General features: G+C 47.3%; 5 protein-coding genes and 1 long non-coding RNA gene across 9 annotated transcripts; 5 read left to right on the top strand and 1 right to left on the bottom strand.

Annotated features, from left to right (window-relative positions):
• Positions 1-21: 21 nt before the first annotated feature.
• On the bottom strand, positions 22-11,804 carry LOC140542313 (uncharacterized). Its single transcript, XR_011978001.1, has 3 exons — positions 11,747-11,804; positions 837-931; positions 22-278 (listed from the first exon to the last, which is right to left on the bottom strand). It is a non-coding gene; the product is annotated as an uncharacterized lncRNA (long non-coding RNA).
• On the top strand, positions 1,512-8,992 carry hdr (hematopoietic death receptor). 2 transcript variants are annotated; one of them, XM_072665240.1, is made up of 10 exons: positions 1,512-1,656; positions 2,678-2,843; positions 2,935-3,063; positions 3,179-3,290; positions 3,874-3,962; positions 4,388-4,477; positions 4,582-4,616; positions 6,307-6,405; positions 8,088-8,124; positions 8,225-8,992. In XM_072665240.1, the coding sequence occupies exons 1-10, from the start codon at positions 1,636-1,638 to the stop codon at positions 8,518-8,520; spliced, it is 1,074 nt and encodes a 357-aa protein (XP_072521341.1). In that variant the 5' UTR covers positions 1,512-1,635; the 3' UTR covers positions 8,521-8,992. The 2 variants fall into 2 exon arrangements, with proteins under 2 accessions (XP_072521341.1, XP_072521340.1); XM_072665239.1 differs by having other exon boundaries at positions 6,307-6,591.
• cyb561a3a (cytochrome b561 family, member A3a) lies at positions 9,485-14,810 on the top strand. 3 transcript variants are annotated; one of them, XM_072665243.1, is made up of 6 exons: positions 9,485-9,533; positions 10,551-10,745; positions 12,101-12,309; positions 12,588-12,742; positions 14,162-14,330; positions 14,515-14,810. In XM_072665243.1, exons 2-6 carry the CDS (start codon positions 10,559-10,561, stop codon positions 14,536-14,538), a joined length of 744 nt encoding a protein of 247 aa, XP_072521344.1. In that variant the 5' UTR covers positions 9,485-9,533; positions 10,551-10,558; the 3' UTR covers positions 14,539-14,810. The 3 variants fall into 3 exon arrangements, with proteins under 3 accessions (XP_072521344.1, XP_072521343.1, XP_072521342.1); XM_072665242.1 differs by lacking the exon at positions 9,485-9,533 and adding an exon at positions 9,651-10,246; XM_072665241.1 differs by lacking the exon at positions 9,485-9,533 and having other exon boundaries at positions 10,154-10,745.
• A 364-nt stretch (positions 14,811-15,174) lies between these two features.
• Positions 15,175-15,555, top strand: LOC140542228 (histone H2B-like). The gene has a single exon (XM_072665120.1). The coding sequence runs from the start codon at positions 15,181-15,183 to the stop codon at positions 15,553-15,555; it is 375 nt and encodes a 124-aa protein (XP_072521221.1). The 5' UTR covers positions 15,175-15,180.
• Positions 15,556-15,887: 332 nt separating this feature from the next.
• Positions 15,888-16,658, top strand: LOC140542020 (histone H4). Its single transcript, XM_072664841.1, has one exon. It carries the CDS (start codon positions 15,952-15,954, stop codon positions 16,261-16,263), a length of 312 nt encoding a protein of 103 aa, XP_072520942.1. The 5' UTR covers positions 15,888-15,951; the 3' UTR covers positions 16,264-16,658.
• Positions 16,659-20,349: 3,691 nt separating this feature from the next.
• Positions 20,350-21,242, top strand: histh1l1 (histone H1 like1). Its single transcript, XM_072664396.1, has one exon. It carries the CDS (start codon positions 20,494-20,496, stop codon positions 21,121-21,123), a length of 630 nt encoding a protein of 209 aa, XP_072520497.1. The 5' UTR covers positions 20,350-20,493; the 3' UTR covers positions 21,124-21,242.
• Positions 21,243-21,779: the final 537 nt, after the last annotated feature.

Raw genomic sequence — 21,779 nt, 5'->3', positions numbered from 1 at the left:
CAAACAAAGCCGCCATAACATTAAAACCACCTGCTTACTTGTGTAAGCCCCCCTTTGTGCTGCCAAAACAGCTCTGACCTGTCGAGGCATGAACTCCACAAGGCCCCTGAAGGTGTCCTGTGGTATTTGGCACCAAGACGTTAGCAGCAGATCCTTTACATCCTGTAAACTGTGAAGTGGGGCCTCCATGAGCGTTGGTTGGAGCCTGGGAGGCCCATGATCCTGCTGTCGGTTCACCAGTTGTCTTTCCTTTGAGCACTTTTGGTAGGTACTGACCACTGCATACACAGAGAACATCCTACTTCAGGCCTGCCTGATGTTTTGGAGGTGTTCTGACCCAGCGGTCTAGAACATCACAGTTTGTTTCCTTGTCTCAGATTCTTACTTTTGCCCATTTTTCCTGCTTTTAACGTTCAAAAACTGACTGGAACCAGATAATCAGATAATTATATACACTCTACTTGGATGGTTGATATATTTTCACCACAGACTGTACATAGATCACCACTGTCAAGCCAAAAAGCGATATCTCCAAAAAACGGAAATTATTTGAATGAATAATCAGGAAAATCTGGACTATTACTGTTGGTCATGAAGTGCTCTCAATTACTCGATAAACTGGCAAAATAATATGTCTATTTCTCAATTACAAATATAATCAGTCGTCACTTAGACCTCCAAAAAGTGCTCCTCTTTTACATGCCTTCGTTTGTCCTCCTCAAACTTGCATTCTCACACAGCGAGGGAGTGGCAAGGATCACATGAATCACCTAGGAGTGAAATTCCCCGTGCACTTGGTAAATAAGCCATTAAAAAGGCTCTGGGCCTCCGCCTACCTTCCTGAGAAGTGACAGCAGCTGTAGACAGCCATCCAGCGGTCAGGATATCACTGCAGCACAGGCAACTGTCGGCCTGATAGCGGCGAACACGTCTGGTAAATGACAAGAAACCATAGTGAGCGTGTTTGCTGGCAGCGTGGTGATGTACCGCATGTGACGGGGTGGTAGACACAACATTTACTCAAATCATTTGGGATCAGCTTCATTTATTATTATTTTTTTTTTATGAAATAATCTGATATTTTAATTTAGGCTGAGCTGCGAATGTAAACTCACCCACATGAGCACAACAACAACAACAACAACAACAAAAACAGCGTACACCAGAATAGTTAGAGGATATTTTACAAATTAGGATTTTTACTCACTAGGACAAGAATTGAGGGGTATTTGTTTATTTATTTGTCAACAGTCCAGCTTGGGATTAGCAATGAAAGCTAATATGCTGATCACTAGCAAAAACGGCTTATATTCACATGCTGATAAACTGGTCAACCAGTACAGTATATATATATGTTTGGTTGTTTTTTTTTTGGGGGGGGGGGGGGGGTTCCCCCACTCACATTGAAAGCTGAATGAGCGAGGTACAAGGGAGGAGGAGGAGGAGGAGGAGGAGTTAGGCTAACCTCACCACATCCTCTCAAATTCTCAGACAGAGGTTGCAGATGAGTGTGTGTGTTACATTACAGGGGTTTCCTCAAGTCCTCGACAATGTAGCTGGTGGGGAATTTCTTCTTCATTTCAGCCCTTTATAAAAGGAGCCCCTTCGTCACTGGAGTGTCAGTCTGTCACCACCATGAAGCTCGCAGCCAGCCTGGTAAGTTGAAGCTAATCGTTTCTGTCAGAAATGTGAATTACCTGTGCTTTTTAAGGGTTTAACACGGGTTTAACAGTAAACCCAAGCTGTAGTTCGTACCCTTTTCTCTCATCGTTTCCATATCGAGTCCAATTTCAGCGGAGTTTGCTCTAATAGCTGTAAAAATGCCCGAAGCGTCGCGAGTAAAGTGGAAAATAATCGATTAAAGCCGCGATTAATTCATGAATAAAGGGGCCGTGGCTGTGATTTTTGCTTTGGGGGTGTTCTGGTGGGGTTTATTCTTTAAAAGAGAAGATCCCTGCTGGGGTTGGAGGTTCCAGGACTTCAGTTTTAGAAACCGTGGCTAGCATTAAAAATGCTGTGTTTGAGGTCTGAATGAAATGGGTATGTTTTAATGTGTGTGTATATATATATATATATATATATATAGGTGGGAGTCAGTAGTATTTAGTAGTAGCTTTTTTTTCTTTGCAAAAAGCTGAAGTGGACAAGTTGTGACAAACCTGTGGGTGGACCCGGTCTTCTGTATTTGTTGCTGTTGTACATTTTCCTCTGTGGTACAGGCAGTATTCGTATTGCTCTTTCTGATCAGATATAGAAAAGCTTGTTTCACTTTGTGTTAATGTGGTTAAAAAGCTCTTCGTCCGGGAGAGAACACAGCCTATGTCGGTAAATCAGCTGGGTAAGCTGAGCCTATGCTTTTATTCGAAATTTGACAATTTAGCCGGCCGGCCAACCAGCTACATTTTTCTGGCAGGGTTTTTGGTTAACCAGCTTGGTCCCGTTGCTCATGCTGGTGGACCAGCTTTACCAGAAGCACGTGTGATCAGTTGTTTGAAGACTGGCCAGCTGATTAAACAAGTGGAATCGGGGGTGCTGTTGTTTGTCTAGACGGAAACCATTTGTGGATAAGATCGGACACCCGAACTGACCAAGTAGTTCTTTTCCTCCTAAATGTAACTGTGATGAACCCAGGAACAGCCGACAGATACATGCGCTTTGTCTGACTCTCTGTCTTTAGGTCATGTTATTGATTTGGATCCTGCAGTCCACCCCAGCCGTTGAGCCTGCCCAAGGTCTCGCTTGGGCTCCAGGGGCCGGCCAGAACAGAACGAGGCGAGGCATTGCCTGCAGAGACAACCTGGAGTATCTACACTCGGGCATCTGCTGTCTTTACTGCCCAGCTGGTAAGAGCGATAGAGACAGGGACTCAGTGGTGGTGTCTTGTCTGTAGGAGGGCTACCTGTTGAACCTGGTGACCCCCCGCTTGATTTGCAGGTACCTACGTCAAGCAGCACTGTACCAAAGCTTCTCAGAGAGGAGTGTGTGAATCGTGCGACTTCGGCTTATACACGGAGCACGAAAACGGACTGTCCGAGTGTTTGCAGTGCACCAAGTGTCGCTCAGGTATTGTCTTTTGGGCCGTGTGTTGTGAGGGTATCTGTACAGAGTTGCCAGTTTATTAGATACACGTACCTTTTGGATTTTTAACAATTTCTTTTTTTTCATCGTCATTGATCAGATCAGGACCTCGTCGAGCAATGCAGCAGCACCACGAACAGTCAGTGCCAGTGTAAGAAGGGGTACTTCTGCCTGCCTGATCAAGCCTGTGAGGTCTGCAAGACTTGCAGCAAGTACGTTCCCGAAAATTTCTTTATATTTTAATATATGTACCAATGAAGTGTAGCTTCATGTAGCTACATGGTTGGTGCGAATGCCTTCCTGCAGTGGTTGCTACACTGAATGGACAAAAGTATTGGGACACCCGGGTAGTAACGAGATTTGATCCTGCTTTTGTTGATGGTGAGTAACCATCTCTATTGTCCCTAGGAGAAGGCTTTCTACTAGATTGTGAAGGACCATTGCGGTGATGCATTTTGGGTAATCACCACCACCCCAGCTTCCCCAACTCCTCAACTCACCCCAAAAGTATTGGATGGGGCACCATCACTCCAGAGTACACAGTTCTTCTCAATGCTGGGGGGGGGGTTATACCCCTCTAGCCCATGCCTGGCATCAGGCATAGTGCCAATAGGTTCATGTTTATGTGCTCTAGAGAGTCCTAATCTATTGGCAGTATGTCTCTACTCTACGCATGGGTGCAACTTAGCGTAGCTAAATGCATTCATTAGAAGGGGTGTCCACAAACGTTTTGACTGGTCCAGAGGTCCAGTCCTGTGTTTAATGTATGTTGATGTGTTCTGCTGATTATTCTAGGTGTGGTGAAGACGAGGAGGTAGCGGTGAGCTGCACATCCAGCTCCAACACAGTCTGCAAAAAAAGAGGCTTCAGTCGTGCGTCCACAGGTACTGCCGAAGCCCAATTACTGCACCGTCCAGCACACCTCCTTCACACAATTGTCTCTGTAGATGTACACAAACTTATTCACACTTAGAGAATCGACAAAAGGTCTCCCGGGTGGCACGACGGTCTAAGTGCTCAAGGAGTTCAATCCCTAGGGATGCCGCAGACATCCGTGTCTAGGAGTCTCAGAGTCTTAGTACAACCGGCATTCCCATCAGTTAGGTATCTGCTAGCAGTTAGCGTTTTCCTCTGAGCATATTGAGCTCCAGTGGCAGGTGTGCTACAAACTGCTGGCCAACATCTGCACTGCTGCCACATGACTGGCTGATTAGATAACTGCATGAATGAGTGAGTGTATCGTAAATGGGTGGTGTGTTTGATTTGGGATGTGGGTATGTTGTGACTGTTCATGTGTTTGGCAAAGCAGCTGCGATCGTCTTTGCTGTGCTGGCCCCCGCTGTGATTGTGCTCGTGGCTGTTCTGTACTGGAAGGCACCCGGATGTAGTAAAACCGCACGTAAGGATTATACTGTGTGTCCTTCTTACAGTATATACTCACACATCGAATTCTCAGCGAGGCCATTTCTCATCACCTGCTTTTTTTTCCCATTCTGGTTTCAGTGGCAGCATTGTGGCCGAGAGGAGTACTGCAGAAGGTGAGGTGGTCAGGTTTTTTGTTCTTAAGCTTGTACATCATCAACTTATTAACTTTCCACACATTAGTAATAGAGCAGTTCAGCTGCTCCTCCAATGACTCTATAGATCAAATATATCATAGACGGTCAGTGGTTCAGCTGCTCTTCCAATAACTCTATAGATCAAATATATCATATAGATGGTGAGCGGTTCAGCTCCTCCCCCAATGACTCTATAGCTCAAATATATCATAGACGGTCAGTGGTTCAGCTGCTCTTCCAATGACTCTATAGCTCAAAAATATTATATAGATGGTGAGCGGTTCAGCTCCTCCCCCAATGACTCTATAGATCAAATATATCATAGACGGTCAGTGGTTCAGCTGCTCCTCCAATAACTCTATAGATCAAATATATCATATATACAGTCAGCAGTTCAGCTGCTCCTCCAATGACTCTATAGCTCAAATATATCATAGACGGTCAGTGGTTCAGCTGCTCTTCCAATAACTCTATAGATCAAATATATCATATAGATGGTGAGCGGTTCAGCTCCTCCCCCAATGACTCTATAGCTCAAATATATCATAGACGGCCAGTGGTTCAGCTGCTCCTCCAATAACTCTATAGATCAAATATATCATATAGATGGTGAGCGGTTCAGCTCCTCCCCCAATGACTCTATAGCTTAAATATATCATAGACGGTCAGTGGTTCAGCTGCTCTTCCAATAACTCTATAGATCAAATATATCATATATACAGTCAGCAGTTCAGCTGCTCCTCCAATGACTCTATAGCTCAAATATATCATATAGATGGTGAGCGGTTCAGCTCCTCCCCCAATGACTCTATAGATCAAATATATCATAGACGGTCAGTGGTTCAGCTGCTCTTCCAATAACTCTATAGATCAAATATATCATATAGATGGTGAGCGGTTCAGCTCCTCCCCCAATGACTCTATAGCTCAAATATATCATAGACGGTCAGTGGTTCAGCTGCTCTTCCAATAACTCTATAGATCAAATATATCATATAGATGGTGAGCGGTTCAGCTCCTCCCCAATGACTCTATAGCTCAAATATATCATAGACGGTCAGTGGTTCAGCTGCTCCTCCAATGACTCTATAGATCAAATATATCATATAGATGGTGAGCGGTTCAGCTCCTCCCCCAATGACTCTATAGCTCAAATATATCATAGACGGTCAGAGGTTCAGCTGCTCCTCCAATGACTCTATAGATCAAATATATCATATATACGGTCAGAGGTTCAGCTGCTCCTCCAATAACTCTATAGCTCAAAAATATCATAGATGGTCTACGATTCAGCTGCTCCAACGTTTCTATAGCTCAAATATATCATACATACAGTCAGAGGTTCAGCTCCATTCATTATTAAATTTTGGCACGATATAAGGGGCAGCTGAGCTGATTTCATTCTGTACAGAAATGGAAACACAAGGGTTTTGTTTCGACAGCAACAGGCGATGAATCAGGACCGCAGAGTGAAGAAACCGCTTGCAGTCTTACTGATGTGCGATTTCAAAAATGTGGTTAATAGTGATTTCCGCAGAGCCTGCTTATTCAGATCCGACTGTCTCGGTTTCATAACCTAGTGTTGATCTTCGAGCGTTTCCGCTGCCTCCTTGATCGCGCTGGTTCTGTGTTCCCGGCCAGCTCACTCAGTTCTTCTGTTGCCCTTCAGGACAGCACCAGGTGCTCTGTGGAGGACGGTCATAATGAGCTGAACGCCGCACTGGAGGACAGCGGCCCGTCGCAGCCTTTCATCGTCAAGAGTCAGCCGGTGGGTGCTTGGACCCCTGTCTCTGTCGAGGCGGTGGAGGAAGAGGACCGGGGTCTGGGGGAGAGCCTCCCCAACACCACCACCTCCTCCCAAAACAGCCTGTGTGTGGGCGGCCAGCCCGGCGAGTCCTGCCCTGTCCGCTACAGCCCTGCACTGCCTCGCCCGCCTTGCCAGCCTTCCGCTCCGGTGAGAACTGCAGTCAGCGCCAGGGGTCTCGGAGTAAAAGTGCTGAGGTGGGGGAGAGGGGTCCTTCACACAGCAGGAATGCTCGATGTGGTCAGATGAGCACATCTGGTTATTAGGGACCACCTCCAGCTGGTTAAGCAGTTGGCGGATCAGGAGGTGGCGAGACCAGGGACACTCCTATTGGTCAGTTTGGACAAAATGGGCTGGACTTATGCAGCTCACTGAGAATTCCTGCTTTGGGAAATACCCTCCCAATGTCCCGACCCTCGAAATTGGCTCCTAATTTGATGGCCCTTGGCGCTTCTGGTGAACTGGTGTTAAAATGACCAGACCAGGGGTCATCAGTTCTGGTGCTCGAGGGCTGTGACCTCACCATACTGCGCTTGGACCCTGACCCTCCAGCATCGGCGTTAATGCTGTGGTCCAGAGCGTCCTGCCAAGCTTTGTCTTAACACCTGCAAGACCGCTCTGCCTGCTGTGTGTGTGTGTGTGTGTGTGTGTGTGTGTGTGTGTGTGTGTGTGTGCTTTCTAATCTGTCTGTTGTCCACTCAGTCTGGCCTGTCCTGCTTTTGGTCACTTGAAGTAATTGTCTCTGACTGCAGTTATCCTGAGGAAACTAATGTGGGGTAAATGTGGCCACTTTATCAGAAACCCCTCCCTTTTACAGGTAGGGACAGGTAGACCACCCATGCACAGCTGGTGTTAGCCATCCCTCATCAGTGGCCAGTTTCTGACCACAGAGCTAAAGGCAGTCAGTAGAAGTACAAGGTAAGGGTTTCTAATAAAGTGGCCAGTTAATAGAGGTACAAGGTAGGGGTTTCTAATAAAGTGGCCAGTTAATGGAGGTACAAGGTAGGGGTTTCTAATAAAGTGGCCAGTTAATAGAGGTACAAGGTAGGGGTTTCTAATAAAGTGGCCAGTTAATAGAGGTACAAGGTAGGGGTTTCTAATAAAGTGGCCAGTTAATGGAGGTTCGAGGTAGGGGTTTCTAATAAAGTGGCCAGTTAATGGAGGTTCGAGGTAGGGGTTTCTAATAAAGTGGCCAGTTACTCAAAGCACAATGTAGGGGTTTCTAATAAAGTGGCCAGTTAGTTGAAGCACAATGTAGGTGTTTCTAATAACGTGACCAGTGAGAAAGCACAAAGTAGGTGTTTCCACTAAAGTGGCCAGTTACTCAAAGCACAATGTAGGTGTTTCCACTAAAGTGGCCAGTTAATAGAGGTACAAGGTAGGAGTTTCTAATAAAGTGGCCAGTTACTGGAAGCACAAAGAAGGTGTTTCCACTAAAGTGGCCAGTGAGTGAAAGGACGAGTACAGAGAATTTTAGGAACCTCCTTATGAAATTGGAAAGAAGCCCTCACTTTGCCCTCTGCCCTGCAACATGAGTAAGTCAAGGAGGGAACAGTGCAACAGCGCCGCCCAGTGGTTGTTGCGGCCGCTCTGTGTCAGTACTTTGTGTCTTCAGTATCTGTGTGTTTTGTCCCTTTCCCCAACAGGACAGTGAAGGGTCCCGCAGGCTGGTTCCTCTAAATGGTAAGTTTACCCCCCCTCCCCCCTTTCCCTTCCCTTCCCATCAGTTTCAGCCGCCTGAACGCCCGGCACTCATCTCTCTCTCCTTGTTCTCTTTTCTCAGGCGAGGAGTCTCTGAAGAGGAGCTTCGACCTCTTTGAAGAGATGGACGTGAACTACCACAGCAGGTTCTTCAGGTACATCGGCCTCAGCGATAACGCCATCAGGAACGCGGAGTCGCTCTCGCTGGAGGACCGGGTTTACGGCCTGCTGAAGGTGTGGTTGGAGAAGGAGGGGATGAGGGCGGATTTGAACACGCTTATCGAGGCGCTGCTGCACTTCAACCAGAGACTGTCTGCAGAGAACATCACGGCGAGGGCTGTCAGCAGCGGCCATTACAGATACGAAGACGCAGAGTGAAGAGGTGCATCATGGGAGAGGATAATAATACAGTATTATTTCAGGGATGTTTTTTTTTTCTTTCTTTATATTATTTAAAAACGGACATCATTATTGATCATTGGACTGAAAAAAAGGCCAAAATGACTTGAAATATAAAAATATAATTTGTTTTGCTTCTGTAAAATTATAATTTTGTAAATAAGTTGTTGTTGTTTTTTTCAGATATTTAATTTTGGTTTCTAGAAGCACTGACTGACATCACCTGATTAACTGTGTGTGTTATTTTTGTTATTTATACTTTTTATTTTTTACTTTTTTTTTTTTTTTTTGAGTCAGCTGATCAGGTCAGGTAAAGGTGACGAATGTCAATCTCGCCCGGTTTTGGCGTCAGTCACATGAGCTGTATTTCTGAGAGCTGGGCTGCTGTACGTGTGTGCCTTAATAATGAACTATTTATGTAATAAATACATTTATTTTTTACAAGTATAAAGCCTTTCACTGGTCTGCTGAATCCGATTCTGAGGGAAGGTAGGTGGGAGTGTGCTATTGTAGTAACTGCAGCACTGTAACAGTCGTTATAGTCCACTAGAGGGCGCTACTGCATCAGACCACTAGAGGACAGTTGATGTGATGTTGTATAATATTCATAAGGATGATGGACAGATAGATAGATCTGTAGATTAATAGGGTAGATTGATGGCTAGATAGATGTTGACCTCGAATGAAACGAAAAATATGCAAATATATGAGGAGGAAAACTAAAGACTAACAAATACAATAAATAAATAAAAAAATAATTAAAAAAAAAATTTAATTAAGAGATAAATATAACGTTAAACTAAAATAAATATAATAAAATAAATATATTCTTTGTTAAACGCTCTACTCCACGCACTACTCTGCTTCCTCCTTTCCTCCACTCGCTCGGGAAACTACATTTCCCACGTCGCACCGCGCTCCGCAGTCAGGAAGTACGTTAGATAACGACGCTAGCTAGTTAGCTGGCTGGCTAACGAGGAAAGTCCCCAGAGGTGCGTGTTACAGGTCCCCGTTTGTGTTTGACCTCTATAAGTGCTTCTTTTTAGCGCCGACCCCAACTGAAATGTTCGTGTTAGGGAGGGAGGGGGGGGTGTTAAAGGGTGAGGGGTCTCCGGCGACCACTGCTATAGTCTATATTAGTGCTAGCTAGCTAACTAACTGGCTAGCGCTAGCGAGCGCAGTTACGTAGCTAGTAAACAGGAAGGAGGTCACATGCTCACATGCGAACTTCACACACACACACACACACCCCCACACATTCACACACACACACACACACAATATTACAGGAGTGTTAAGGCTGTCTAGCTCCAGAAAGGGCTCAGTTGACCTTTAATAGCTTCATATTTAGGATTAAGGCAGTGACCCCAGTCTGCCCACTCTCTGACGTCACTCTGAACTCTGGGACAGGTGTTGCCCCACCTTCAGTGCAGTGGAGTGCAGCAGCACCTGGTCAGCTCCTCGCTTGAAAGCGAGAAAGAGGGCTGTAGGGCAGGAAAGGAGAAGTGAAATCAGGATGGAGGGCTTTTTTTAAGTACCGCAGAGGGGCTGTTTGGCCTGTGACGTCACCGAAAGGGGAACCTTCCGCCCCATATGACAGTGTTGGAAGGTCTGCTTTTGCATGGGAGATCTTCAGAAATTACAGCCAGAGAGCATCACTGCGGAAACCGACCCGCTCAGATCTGTATCCGAGGCTTTCAGAGAGGTAAGTGCTGGATTTAGAGGCTGCTTAATCCCCTGGAACGGGTCAGTCCGTTCAGGCATGCAGGTGACCTCGGCGCCTTGCGTTAAAGCCATGCTGGGGACGGCCGAGAACACGACACCACTGGAGCTGAGCATGCTTGGAGGAGAGCGCTCCAACACTGGCTAGCATCGCCCATGCTGAGGGATGGGGCAGGGGGAGGGCCATCCAACCACGCCTGCTCTCTGGGACTCCTGGGGATCTAACCTATACCCCCCCCCCCCCAATAATACTACCAAGTTAAATATCTATCTATATATTTTTTTAGGTTCCGCGATGAAGGCCACGATGGCTTTCTACTCAGCCTACCTGCTGTGCCTGGTCCTGAGTGTGGTATGTGTGGTGCTGGTGGTCCACTGGAATGCCAGCTTCCGCGGGGGCTTCGCATGGGATCACCAAGCCAAGCAGTTCAACTGGCACCCCGTGCTGATGGTGGTGGGGCTGGTGGTGCTTTACGGCAACGGTGAGGCTGTTTACAGTGTTATGTGTAGCAACAGTGGTGCTGGTAATGGATGGTCTCCGGTCTTGGAGGTCTGCCGCAGTTCACCTGATTAAAATGACAGACTACAGCCGAGACTCTGTGTTTGTTGACTCTGACAGAAAGGCGTGTCGGAGCGAGAAGGAACAATAAAACCAGTAAAACCAAAAGAGGGGAACAAGCCTAACATGCAGTAACCGACCAAAAACGTCCCTGAAAGCGGAAAGAAATGTTTGAGTTTGCTAATAAGCGAGGAAACAGGCCCTTTCAGGGGGCAGGAGAACCACACCAAACCAAGACTGACCCAAACCGTCCCTCTCAGCTGAGAGGAAATCGGTTCAGATGGTCAGAGACCGCTTGCCGCCGAACCACACATGGACACAGAAAAAGCTTTCTGGAGGAATGTTTGATGGTCAGTGGAGGCATTCAACCTCCAGAACACTGTACCTGCTGTTAAGCATGGTGGTGGTGGTAGCGTCAAGCTCTGGGTGGGGCCGTTTTTTCTGATGGTGGACTAGTGAAGATTGAGGACTACCTCAGAATTCTTCAGCATAACCTCAAACCATCAGCCAGACATTTGAAGCCCCAAGCCTCCAAGGGGGTATACAGCAACCCCCCAACGCTGAGCTGTGGAGCGGTGCTCTCTGGAACGATGGATGGTGGAGCTCCATCCTGTACTTTTGGGATGAGTTGGGGGTTAATGAGGTGAGGTGGGGTGATGATCATCATGGGCTTTTTACCCCAGGCACACGTCAAAGATGGTCTCCTGACCTCTACACATCGAAATGTGTCGAAGTGGCACGTTCGGTACCACAGTCTACCACCTGCCGAAGCGTATGCTTTTCTGGTTACCATAGCGACCGCCTCCCTGCTTCCGCTGCTTAGCTAGCAAACTGATAATGGCATGGTTCTGGATGGAGAGGACTTGCTTATTGCCAAAACTCTCATTATCTGTGTTTTGCCATGGTGTGTGAGGTGTAGCTAACCTTTTTTTAAAAGCTGGTGGTGCTGCTGCTGCACTGCAAACCATGCAGAGTAGAAGGATGATGGTGATAAACCTGATCCGGAGAGTTTTTGACATCCACTGGAGGAGGAGGAGTTCTGATACCTTCTTTCCTGACTTGAGGCGACATCCACCTGGAAAAAATAGGGAGACGTGAATCTGGACGGGTCTAAAGGGATCAGACGATTGCTGAGATCAGACGATCCTAGAGTAAAAAACTAGGTGCTAGGTAGCTAATGATGCCCACCGTGAAAAAGAGCATCACCTCAGGACCCCATGTCCATAAATCAGCCACACTAATTCCTTTGTTCTTTTTTTTTTTTCCCCTGATCTCCAGCTGCTGTGGTGTACCGTATCCCGCTGACCTGGGGCCAGAATAAGAAGCCATGGAAGCTACTGCACGCCGGTCTGCTGCTGCTGTCTCTGCTCTTCGCCGTGTTGGGCCTGTGTGCAGTGTTTGACTTCCACAACGCTAACAACACCCCCAACCTCTACTCCCTACACAGCTGGGTGGGAATCGTCACCACCATCCTTTTCGCCACGCAGGTGCGCCGCAGTTACGGCTGCGTATTTATATCTAATCTGAAGTTATACGTTAAAAGGACAAAAGTATTGGGACACCTGCGCCAGAGAGTCCTATTCTATAGTATATTAGCCTCATTCCTAAGCTAAGCTGGAGGACATGCAATGTCATTCAGGTCCAGCTCTGGTGCTAGTCTCCAAACAGAGCGTCAGCTTTGCCTCTTGGGAAGAATACTCAAGCTAAGTGCAGAGTTTGTGTGGCTAAACTGCACTATGCTTCTGTCCTCTCCTGCTGTGTTCAGTGGGCTGCAGGTTTCGGGGCGTTCCTCCTGCCCTGCTCTCCAGTGGCTCTGCGCGTCTTAGTCAAACCTGCTCACGTGTGGATGGGAGCCACTATCCTCGTCCTCAGCGTGGTGTCCTGCATCTCGGGGATCAACGAGAAGCTGTTTTTTGTTCTGTAAGTGACCACCAAACCAGACCACCAGGGTGAACTTGGTTAGGTCTATATATATTATTGAATTTACACCATTCAGTGCCCTGCTAGTAATGTTTGGCCAGCTTCCTGCTGGTCATATGACGGGTCACATAGCAAAGGTCTAAAGGGAATTAATCTTGTTGTTGTCAGACTGCCCTTTGTATCGGAGGTGGGTATTTCCCCAGCTTCACTTCTGCAATACTGTGGGTTTGATCACGCCTCAGCACCACCTGATATTACACACCCAATAATAGTTCTGCTGTCGAATTTCAGACACTTTCTAAAAACGTTAAGCTTTGTTGAACAAGGACACGTTAAATGTGTTTATGGTGCGAAGCAGCCTTATGAGTCAGCTTTGTAACTTTTACTGATAAATCTCGACAGTTTAGTCCTAAATTGGTCTTGGTTGAGTCGCAAGACTGATTGCTCTGGTTCCCAGCCAGCATACAACCACAAGGATTGTGGTACTTTGCTCTCAATGCTTACAACACCAAGGCCAGGCAGTCAATTAAAGTAGAACACATAGGACAAGGTAGGCTGGGGGGGAGTGGCCACACTGAAAGACATACCCAGTAATTATTACCCTGCTAGCATGCCCATGTGGAGTCTGTCTATGGGTAGCCCAACTGGAGACCAGAAAGTTTTGTCTATACGGATGCCTGCCAGGGTCGTGATGGGACCAGGACGGGGTTAAACATGGGCCCTGTCTGGGTTGTACGCTGCCTAAGGTGGGCTTTATCAATGGGGCCCATATGGGAATCCCAGCAGGGTCACCAGGTGAGCACCACATCAGCATGCTGGCTGGGTAGCAGCTGAGTAATATGTTCCTGTTATCTCTAATAGACTTAGTGCTAGCAGTTTAGCAGATAACTAATGAAAGCTAATACCACGCCAGTTAGCATCATCACACATCTCAAACAGGGACCAGGGGAACACTAGTAGACTATTTTCCCTTACAACACCCTGCTAATATCCCTCCACCATCAATGGAGTCATAAAAAGTCAGTCATAAAAATTGAGACAGCTGACCCTTTAATGTCCTCTAATATCTTCCTACAAGGGAGCTTTTAGAGGTTCAGACGTCTGGTTCCATTCACCACCACTGTGAACAGTTCCGACGGGGCACGTTTCTCTAGAACGGAGCATTTCAGACCAGCCCCACTCTGAAAGGCTCGGTTCACACCTTAACCATTTCATCATACTACAAGTTTAAAAACAGGTGGACTTCCCCTTTAAGGCGCTGCTGTGGTCAGCGTAGGCCTGAATGCCATCCACAGGCTCGGGCAGTCTGAGGTTAGCTTATCTGACTTGCTGTAGTCGGTCTCTGTGAACACGGAGACCAAGCATAAGGGACATTGTCCCCCGTACAAAACCTGCTCTGCTATTGGTCCTCACCTTCAGAAAGAAGACCACCAATGAGACGCGGCCGTACGCCGAGCTGCCTCCAGAGGCAGTGCTTGCCAATTCTCTGGGCGTCGTCATCGTCGCCTTCGCCTTGGTCGTGTTGAAAATCCTGGCCAATCAGACGTGGCAGCGTCCAGAGCCCAGGAGCGAGGAGGGGGAGTACAGGGTGGGTGTGTTTTCGAGTGCCTGCACACACACGATTTGTCATGGTGTCTTTGTTTTCGGCTGATCACTTCATTATAACGTATGATGTATAAAAGGTTACAGCAGATTGCGTCTCTGGCTAGCCACCATCATATCTACGCCACAGCTTGCTTAGTGATCGGCCTGCTCTCTGTTCTCATCTCCAGCCGCTGAGATCGGACGACAGCTGACCTCTGGAGGGGGTGTCTATTACAGGCCGGACAGCGGTGGACGTTTACAGGCGCTCCGTCCCATCCATGCGTCTCTTTATTTTTGTACTAGGCCTACACTAGGCCTCTCTCAGCAGGTAGCTTGTTCGGGTGTCTGTTTGTCTACTCGTCACTGTAAAGGGTTGCAGCTCAGAAATACGGAGCAAATATGTTTAGCCTAGCCTAAATACTTCACATGTCAGCTTTGTCCATGTTGAAATGCCATCGTACAATAAAAATCCTATCAAATCTAACCCTGAGTGTGGAGATCAGTGGGTTATAATCTGTGTATCATCTGCTTTGCATGACCCAACTTCATGTGTCTTTGTTCCTCCATCCGGTTCTAACCGGTTTGGGCTAAGGGAGAGGGAGGGGAGAGGGAGGGTGGGGGTAAAAACACAGCACCGCTCCAGCAGTATCTAGCGTGGCTCAGTCGCCTCAGCATAGGACGAGGCAGCAGAACGTCGCCAGCCACAGGCAGCCAATAGGAACGAAGAAGAACAGTGTGACCAATCAGGATTCGTTCGCGCAATTTGCATACGCGCTGTATATAAACACAATTTGCCGAGTCCGGGTCATGTGCCGTGCCTCTTCTCCTCCGCGGACCAATACTGATGTCCCAGCATGCCGGAGCCAGCTAAAGCAGCGCCCAAGAAAGGGTCCAAGAAGGCTGTGACCAAAACAGCCGGGAAGGGGGGCAAGAAGCGCAGAAAGTCGCGCAAGGAGAGCTACGCCATCTATGTGTACAAAGTGCTGAAGCAGGTCCACCCAGACACGGGCATCTCGTCCAAGGCGATGATCATTATGAACTCTTTCGTCAACGACATCTTCGAGCGCATCGCAGGAGAGTCGTCCCGCCTGGCTCACTACAACAAGCGCTCCACCATCACCTCCCGGGAGATCCAGACCGCCGTGCGCCTCCTGCTGCCCGGAGAGCTGGCCAAGCACGCCGTGTCCGAAGGCACCAAGGCAGTGACAAAGTACACCAGCTCAAAGTGAAGAACGCCACAGTGCCCCCCCCCCCCCCCCCCCAACACACACACACACACATGCACAAAGGCTCTTTTAAGAGCCGCCCACCACACAATAAAAGAGCACCTGCTTTCTGCTTAGGGTGTTTCTTTTTATTTAAATGTGACATACAGGCATATATGTGTTTAATTACTATAAATAATTGGGCTCTAATGGTGTTAATCATTCAGAAGTCCACGAAAACGAACCCGCAACCTCACTTTTACATACGATCCAGCCTCTTTGGCACGGCGCCAAACGCGCACCGCGTGGTTTCCACTAGGTCCGCGTCGTGCGTATATAAGCCACAGCCCGGCGAGCGCGTCGTGCTGTTGCTCCGTCTGCTGTGCGACTGAAGAAAAACCCAGAGGAAGCTGCGAGAGGATGTCCGGCCGAGGAAAAGGCGGTAAGGGGCTCGGGAAGGGAGGCGCCAAGCGTCACCGTAAAGTGCTCCGCGATAACATCCAGGGGATCACCAAGCCGGCCATCCGCCGTCTGGCTCGCCGCGGCGGCGTCAAGCGTATCTCCGGTCTGATCTACGAGGAGACGCGCGGCGTGCTGAAGGTGTTCCTGGAGAACGTGATCAGGGACGCGGTCACCTACACCGAGCACGCCAAGAGGAAGACCGTCACCGCCATGGACGTGGTGTACGCCCTGAAGCGCCAGGGCCGCACTCTCTACGGCTTCGGTGGCTAAACCACACCCGGACCGCCCGCGGAAACAGAAACTAAAACTCAAAGGCTCTTTTAAGGGCCGCCCTCTTGTTCCGAAAAAGAGCCAAACCCAGCCCCTCCAGATTGTGGGGAGCTTTAGACTTACTGAACGGTAGGGCTGGAGACCGGGCTCAGCTGAATGTCTACAGAAGTGCTGTGAAAATAATAATAATAATAATAATAAATAATGTTTGTTTATAATTTTACTGTTTGTAAATATGTTTAATTAGCAGATTCGTTTTGATTTTTTAAATCTTAAATCATAAAAATGTTTATTTCATTAATTCCTTCATATATCTGTATAATTTTTTTATTGCTATTGAACAAAAACGTTTTTTAAATGCTGCCATTACATTCATTAAAACTGTCAAACTAAAATGTTGTCTTATATTGTCTGTTTTTTTTAGTTGTATAACTTTAATGAATTAAAAGTTAATGAATTAAATGATTTCTTTGTTTATTAATGTGGAAACAGGTAAAGTAGCATAACAGTTTAGGCTGCCTACCATAGCTAAAACAAACAAACAAACAAACAAAAAAAGGTCATTAGCATTATGCTAAGTAACCTGTTTTTCCAAAGGTAAAATCAGGCTTATTTTAATAAACCTGTGAAATATAATATCTAATTCATTTATTTATTAGGGCCGTACTGCCTTTTTTTCACAATCAAACAGGAGCCCCAACCTGGTGTTAGCATTAAGCTAAATAAAATAAATAATAAAAAAAGGGGACATTTTGTCGTTAAACGTGCCTAACCTTATTTATTTTTACGTAATTATTTTTTAAACATATTTATTATTATTGTTATTCATTAGTTGACACTGATGGACTCAACCCAAAACTGGTCCTAGCATTCAGTTAATTAAAGCTAACAAAGGGTTAGCAAACTGACATAATTTATTTATTTATTTGGCTGCATTATGTTTTTGTAATATCTGAAAAACAGTCAACTTGGTGTTAGCATTGTGCTAACAGACCTGGTGTTCCAAAACAGACATGTTAAAACAGGGTCCTTTCCCTAAATCTATCAAATATCTTATTCATTCATTTGTAATGAGGTCGAATACATCATATAGGGGTTAGCATTAAGCTAATTACCTTTTTACAAAACAGACGTGTTGGATGTTACATCAGGCGCATCTTCTTAAACCCCTGAAACACGACTAGCTTTCATTTTTTTATTTTTATACATTTACTTTTTGACACAGGCCGACTCAACCCACACCTGGTCCTAGCATGACGCTAACTACAGCCAGCTAAAACACAAGATGCTTAAACAGGTTCCTATCCTTAAAACAGCTTGGCCTGATTATTTATTACTTAATTACACTGGTTTTTATCTCTGAAGAATGTAGTCAACGAAAAACTGGTGTTAGCATGAAGTTAGTTAAGCTATACTCCAAAACCAGGCTCCTCTCCTTAAACCTATAGCACGGGATGGCCTGCTAGCTAGAGTTCAAATATTAATAATATAATTGCATTCACACTGACTGACTTAACCAAAACCTCTTTAAACTGATCTAGACGCTTGGTATTTTTATTTCTTTCTTTATATGTCCACATCCAACATGGTCTGTTTTTGTAACTGAATAAGGTAGTCAACTACCACCGTGTCCTAGCATCACGCTAATTACCCTGTTACACCAAGGCACTCATCATGTTATAAGCACATTGAAGCAGGGTTTCCGCCTTATGTATTAAGATCTAAGATCGTCAAACGTGTTAACTTGATTATTTATTCATTTTACATATGATTATTAGGCTGTAGTGGCCAAACTAGGCCAAACTCGCTGCTAGCATTAAGCCAACTGATCTGGCGTCCCAAAGCATACAAACTAAGGAGGCTTACTTTCTTAAACCTCTACAATGTGATCACCTGTATGCTTTTTTATTTGTGTTTATTTATTTACTTATTCGTATTCGTTGTTGTTTTGCTAGGCTGCACCTGTGTAAAGTGATATGGCAATAAATGAGATTTGATTTGATTTTGATTCACTTCAATGAGGCCATTGTTGCAACTCCATGGGCCCCACTGAGAGGCTAAGCTACGTCCAGCTGAAGAGTGCTCAAAGAGCCCTTTATCATAAACCCAGGGCTTGTTTGGGATGAATATCGAGTGCAGTGCTGCTAGATTATGACCATATTTCAAAATGTGACCATAAAACACAGATATTCCAAGATTTTACTTCAGGACACTACCGAGTTACAAGCCAGCCACCACGACTAGCCTAGGTGGGGTGCTAGTACCTCCCAGACAATGCTAGCTAAGCATAGTCCCCAAACTAAACGGCGTAGACTCGGAGCTGGTGCTAGAATAGAACTAAAAGAAGAGGCTAATCTCCATAAACCTGTGAAACCTGGTAGCCTGTATGGTTTGCTTATTTATCTATTGATTTGGTGGCACTGGACTAAGCCCGTCATACTAAATCATCCTGGAATTATGAACCTATTTAACCCGTCATATCATAATATCGGAGTTCAAAGCTCGGTAAAAATACGCCAAGCCGACCCAAACCTGGTCCTAGCGTCAAGTTAACCTACGTTTATGTTAAACCCACGACATTGGATCTCCTGGCTTATCGTTTGCTGGGCCTTTCCTCATCAACGAAGGATTTGGCTAGCCCAAATTTGATGTTAGCACGCTGCTTAGCCTAAAAAGCTGCACGGTGTAACGTCTGAAGGATCTATAGCAATACTCTACGACACTATATCGATGTGCTGTATATCTAACACAACATTTTCACCTTGTGTTTAGATACCTGTTGTAACAGTGGTGTGATACAGCGCTTAGCGCTTATAAAGACGTATACCCGGGGAAACTACAGCGGGCCCAAATGCATTAGGCCTGTGGCCACTTTCTTTCGTTTACTACAGCGGGGGGGGGGACCATATTGCAGAAATGCAATGCCGTGGTGTTCATTACAGACAAATGCTTGTGAAGAAACAGAGGTCAAGGTTGTAGAGTGGGTCCAGCAGGCCTGCGGTGGTCTTTGACCCTGACTAAACCAGAGTCAGCCCATCTGATCTGCTGTTTACTGCAACACAGAGAGGAGGACGGGTCAGATCAGACTGTAATCATGCACGATATACGCAAAATAATGTGCATAAAAATATACAATATTAATCTTCAGACGTGGGAATGGATGCTGGGAACTTCAATGAGGCCATTGTTGCAACTCCATGGGCCCCACTGAGAGGCTAAGCTACGTCCAGCTGAAGAGTGCTCAAAGAGCCCTTTATCATAAACCCAGGGCTTGTTTAGGATGAATATCGAGTGCAGTGCTGCTAGATTATGACCATATTTCAAAATGTGATCATAAAACACAGATATTCCAAGATTTTACTTCAGGACACTACCGAGTTACAAGCCAGCCACCACGACTAGCCTAGGTGGGGTGCTAGTACCTCCCAGACAATGCTAGCTAAGCATAGTCCCCAAACTAAACGGCGCAGACTCGGAGCTGGTTTTTCTGCTAAACGGGGCGATTTTGCTCGTTTATTTTCGTGTCTCGGTTGAAATGTTGGGGGAAAATAAGTCCCGCTCGGTGTTTCGGTGGCTGAAGAAAGAATCTTTGAGATTAAGGGAGGTTGCAATGGCGACAGCGAGGAGCTGTGCTACCTCGGCTGTCGAAAATGGGGGAAAAGCCCTCCTGCTTGAGGGATGTCTCCTTAAAATCGAGACAAGCCTGTAGCTGAGGGTCTTCTCCACGTCGGCCGACCAGACTGGCCGCCCTCCGTGGCGAAATTGAACGTATAATCTTTGAAAGAGTGGAGGAAGTACGATCTTTCCCACACACTTTCCATGCAGATTTGGCTACGTTTTGAGCATTTCGCGCCGAACGGGCGGCCCAAGGCGGCGAACCACGAAGCGGCTGCGAAAACCAAGAAGTCAGCTATCGATCCGTCCCCGCGGCACGGCGATCCGTGGCCGGTTAACGTGGAAATTATCGCGTTTCTCCGGGTAAGAAAACACATCTGAAGGCGCCTCTCCGCTGCTGGGGAGCCGCCGTGCGGGCGGTTGAGTCTGTAAGGTTCTCATCGCTCGCTTAAATCCCGCCCTCGGCCGCGGGGACGTAAACACTGACTTTTGCTTTGGACGGCGCCTCTTTCCGCCCATCACCACCACCTCCTCCACCACCACCACCACCACCACTACTACAACTTTCCTCTCTACGCGCGAGTGGCGACTGACCGGCTCCCCCACCCTCCGACCATGGCAGAGACCGCACCAGCACCCGCGGCGGCAGCGCCGGCCAAGGCGCCGAGGAAGAAGCCCGCCGCGAAGCCGAAGAAGTCCGGCCCGAGCGTCTCGGACCTCATCGTGAAGGCGGTGGCAGCTTCCAGCGAGCGCAAGGGGGTCTCCCTGGCCGCGCTGAAGAAGGCTCTGGCCGGCAGCGGCTACGACGTGGAGAAGAACAACGCCCGCGTCAAACTGGCGCTCAAGTCGCTGGTGAAGAAGGGCGCCCTGGTGCAGACCAAAGGCACCGGAGCGTCGGGCTCCTTCAAAGTCAGCAAGAAGCCCGCGGCGGCGGCGGCGGCGGCGGCGGCCGCCAAGAAGCCGGTCAGGAAAGCCGTGGCGAAGCCCAAGAAGCCCGCAGCCGCCAAGAAGGCTCCGGCCAAGGCGGCCAAGCCCAAGAAGGCGGTGGCTAAGGCGGCCAAGCCCAAGAAGGCGCCCAAGAAGGTGAAGAAGCCGGCGCCCAAGAAAGCCGCCAAGAGCCCGAAGAAGGTGAAGAAGCCGGCGGCTAAGAAAGTGGCCAAGAGCCCCAAGAAGGTCAAACCGGTGAAGCCTAAAGCAGCCAAGCCCAAAGTAGCCAAGGCGAAGAAGGCTGCCAAGAAGAAGTAAGGCGGTGAAGGACTTTATGAACTTTTATATATATGATTTATATATATGATTTGTTTTTATACACAAAAAAAAAAAGTTCAACTGACAGCTGAGCGAAGGACCGTCCCATGCTGAATGAAGGGGGGGGGGGGGGGGGGGTGTGGGGGGGGTGTGTGTGTACTAGTGCTAACTCTACAGTAGGGGCGAGGGGGCAGTAAGGCAGGCAAGCGACCCCCCCCCCCCTTCTCTACTGGCTTTATATATATATAGTATGTAGTGTGTGTGTATATATGTATATATATATGTATGTATATGTGTGTATGTATGTATATATATACACACACATTTTGGTTGCGTCCAGACTATCACCAGCGAGATGTTTAGGCAGCAAAAGTGGCGTTTGGGTTTTTGTACAACTTCTTTTCTTGCGATTCTGAGAACACAACACACTGTCTCTACCTCTGTCCACGACACACAAATCCGATTAGGCTTTGTGTTCAACATTGTCAAATCCTTTCGAGCCGGTTAGACCGTAGTCAGCAGTGGGAGAGTCGTCCTACACTAAACCTAAACCCTAAATCCAGGCTGAAGTCGGCTCCACCGACTACTGGAACTGGAGCTGCCGCACCACTTAAGGTGGAAGGGCCAGTTCCAGTAGTCCAGTGATCAGCGGAGTA

Source organism: Salminus brasiliensis, chromosome 20 (genome assembly GCF_030463535.1).
Source record: "Salminus brasiliensis chromosome 20, fSalBra1.hap2, whole genome shotgun sequence".
Classification (NCBI taxonomy): domain Eukaryota; kingdom Metazoa; phylum Chordata; class Actinopteri; order Characiformes; family Bryconidae; genus Salminus; species Salminus brasiliensis.
This window is presented reverse-complemented; position numbering and strand designations above follow the sequence as displayed.

What these genes read in the sequence shown, in the direction of transcription:
- hdr (XM_072665239.1), top strand. Translation starts at nt 1,636, where the DNA reads ATGAAGCTCGCAGCCAGCCTG. An exon ending in CTGTCTTTACTGCCCAGCTG is followed by an intron (nt 2,844 to 2,934) that starts GTAAGAGCGATA and finishes CTTGATTTGCAG; the next exon opens with GTACCTACGTCAAGCAGCAC. An exon ending in CGAGAGGAGTACTGCAGAAG is followed by an intron (nt 4,617 to 6,306) that starts GTGAGGTGGTCA and finishes GTTGCCCTTCAG; the next exon opens with GACAGCACCAGGTGCTCTGT.
- cyb561a3a (XM_072665241.1), top strand. Translation starts at nt 10,430, where the DNA reads ATGGGGCAGGGGGAGGGCCATCCAACCACGCCTGCTCTCTGGGACTCC. An exon ending in CCATCCTTTTCGCCACGCAG is followed by an intron (nt 12,310 to 12,587) that starts GTGCGCCGCAGT and finishes TGCTGTGTTCAG; the next exon opens with TGGGCTGCAGGTTTCGGGGC. An exon ending in GAGAAGCTGTTTTTTGTTCT is followed by an intron (nt 12,743 to 14,161) that starts GTAAGTGACCAC and finishes CCTCACCTTCAG; the next exon opens with AAAGAAGACCACCAATGAGA.
- LOC140542228 (XM_072665120.1), top strand. Translation starts at nt 15,181, where the DNA reads ATGCCGGAGCCAGCTAAAGCAGCGCCCAAGAAAGGGTCCAAGAAGGCT.
- LOC140542020 (XM_072664841.1), top strand. Translation starts at nt 15,952, where the DNA reads ATGTCCGGCCGAGGAAAAGGCGGTAAGGGGCTCGGGAAGGGAGGCGCC.
- histh1l1 (XM_072664396.1), top strand. Translation starts at nt 20,494, where the DNA reads ATGGCAGAGACCGCACCAGCACCCGCGGCGGCAGCGCCGGCCAAGGCG.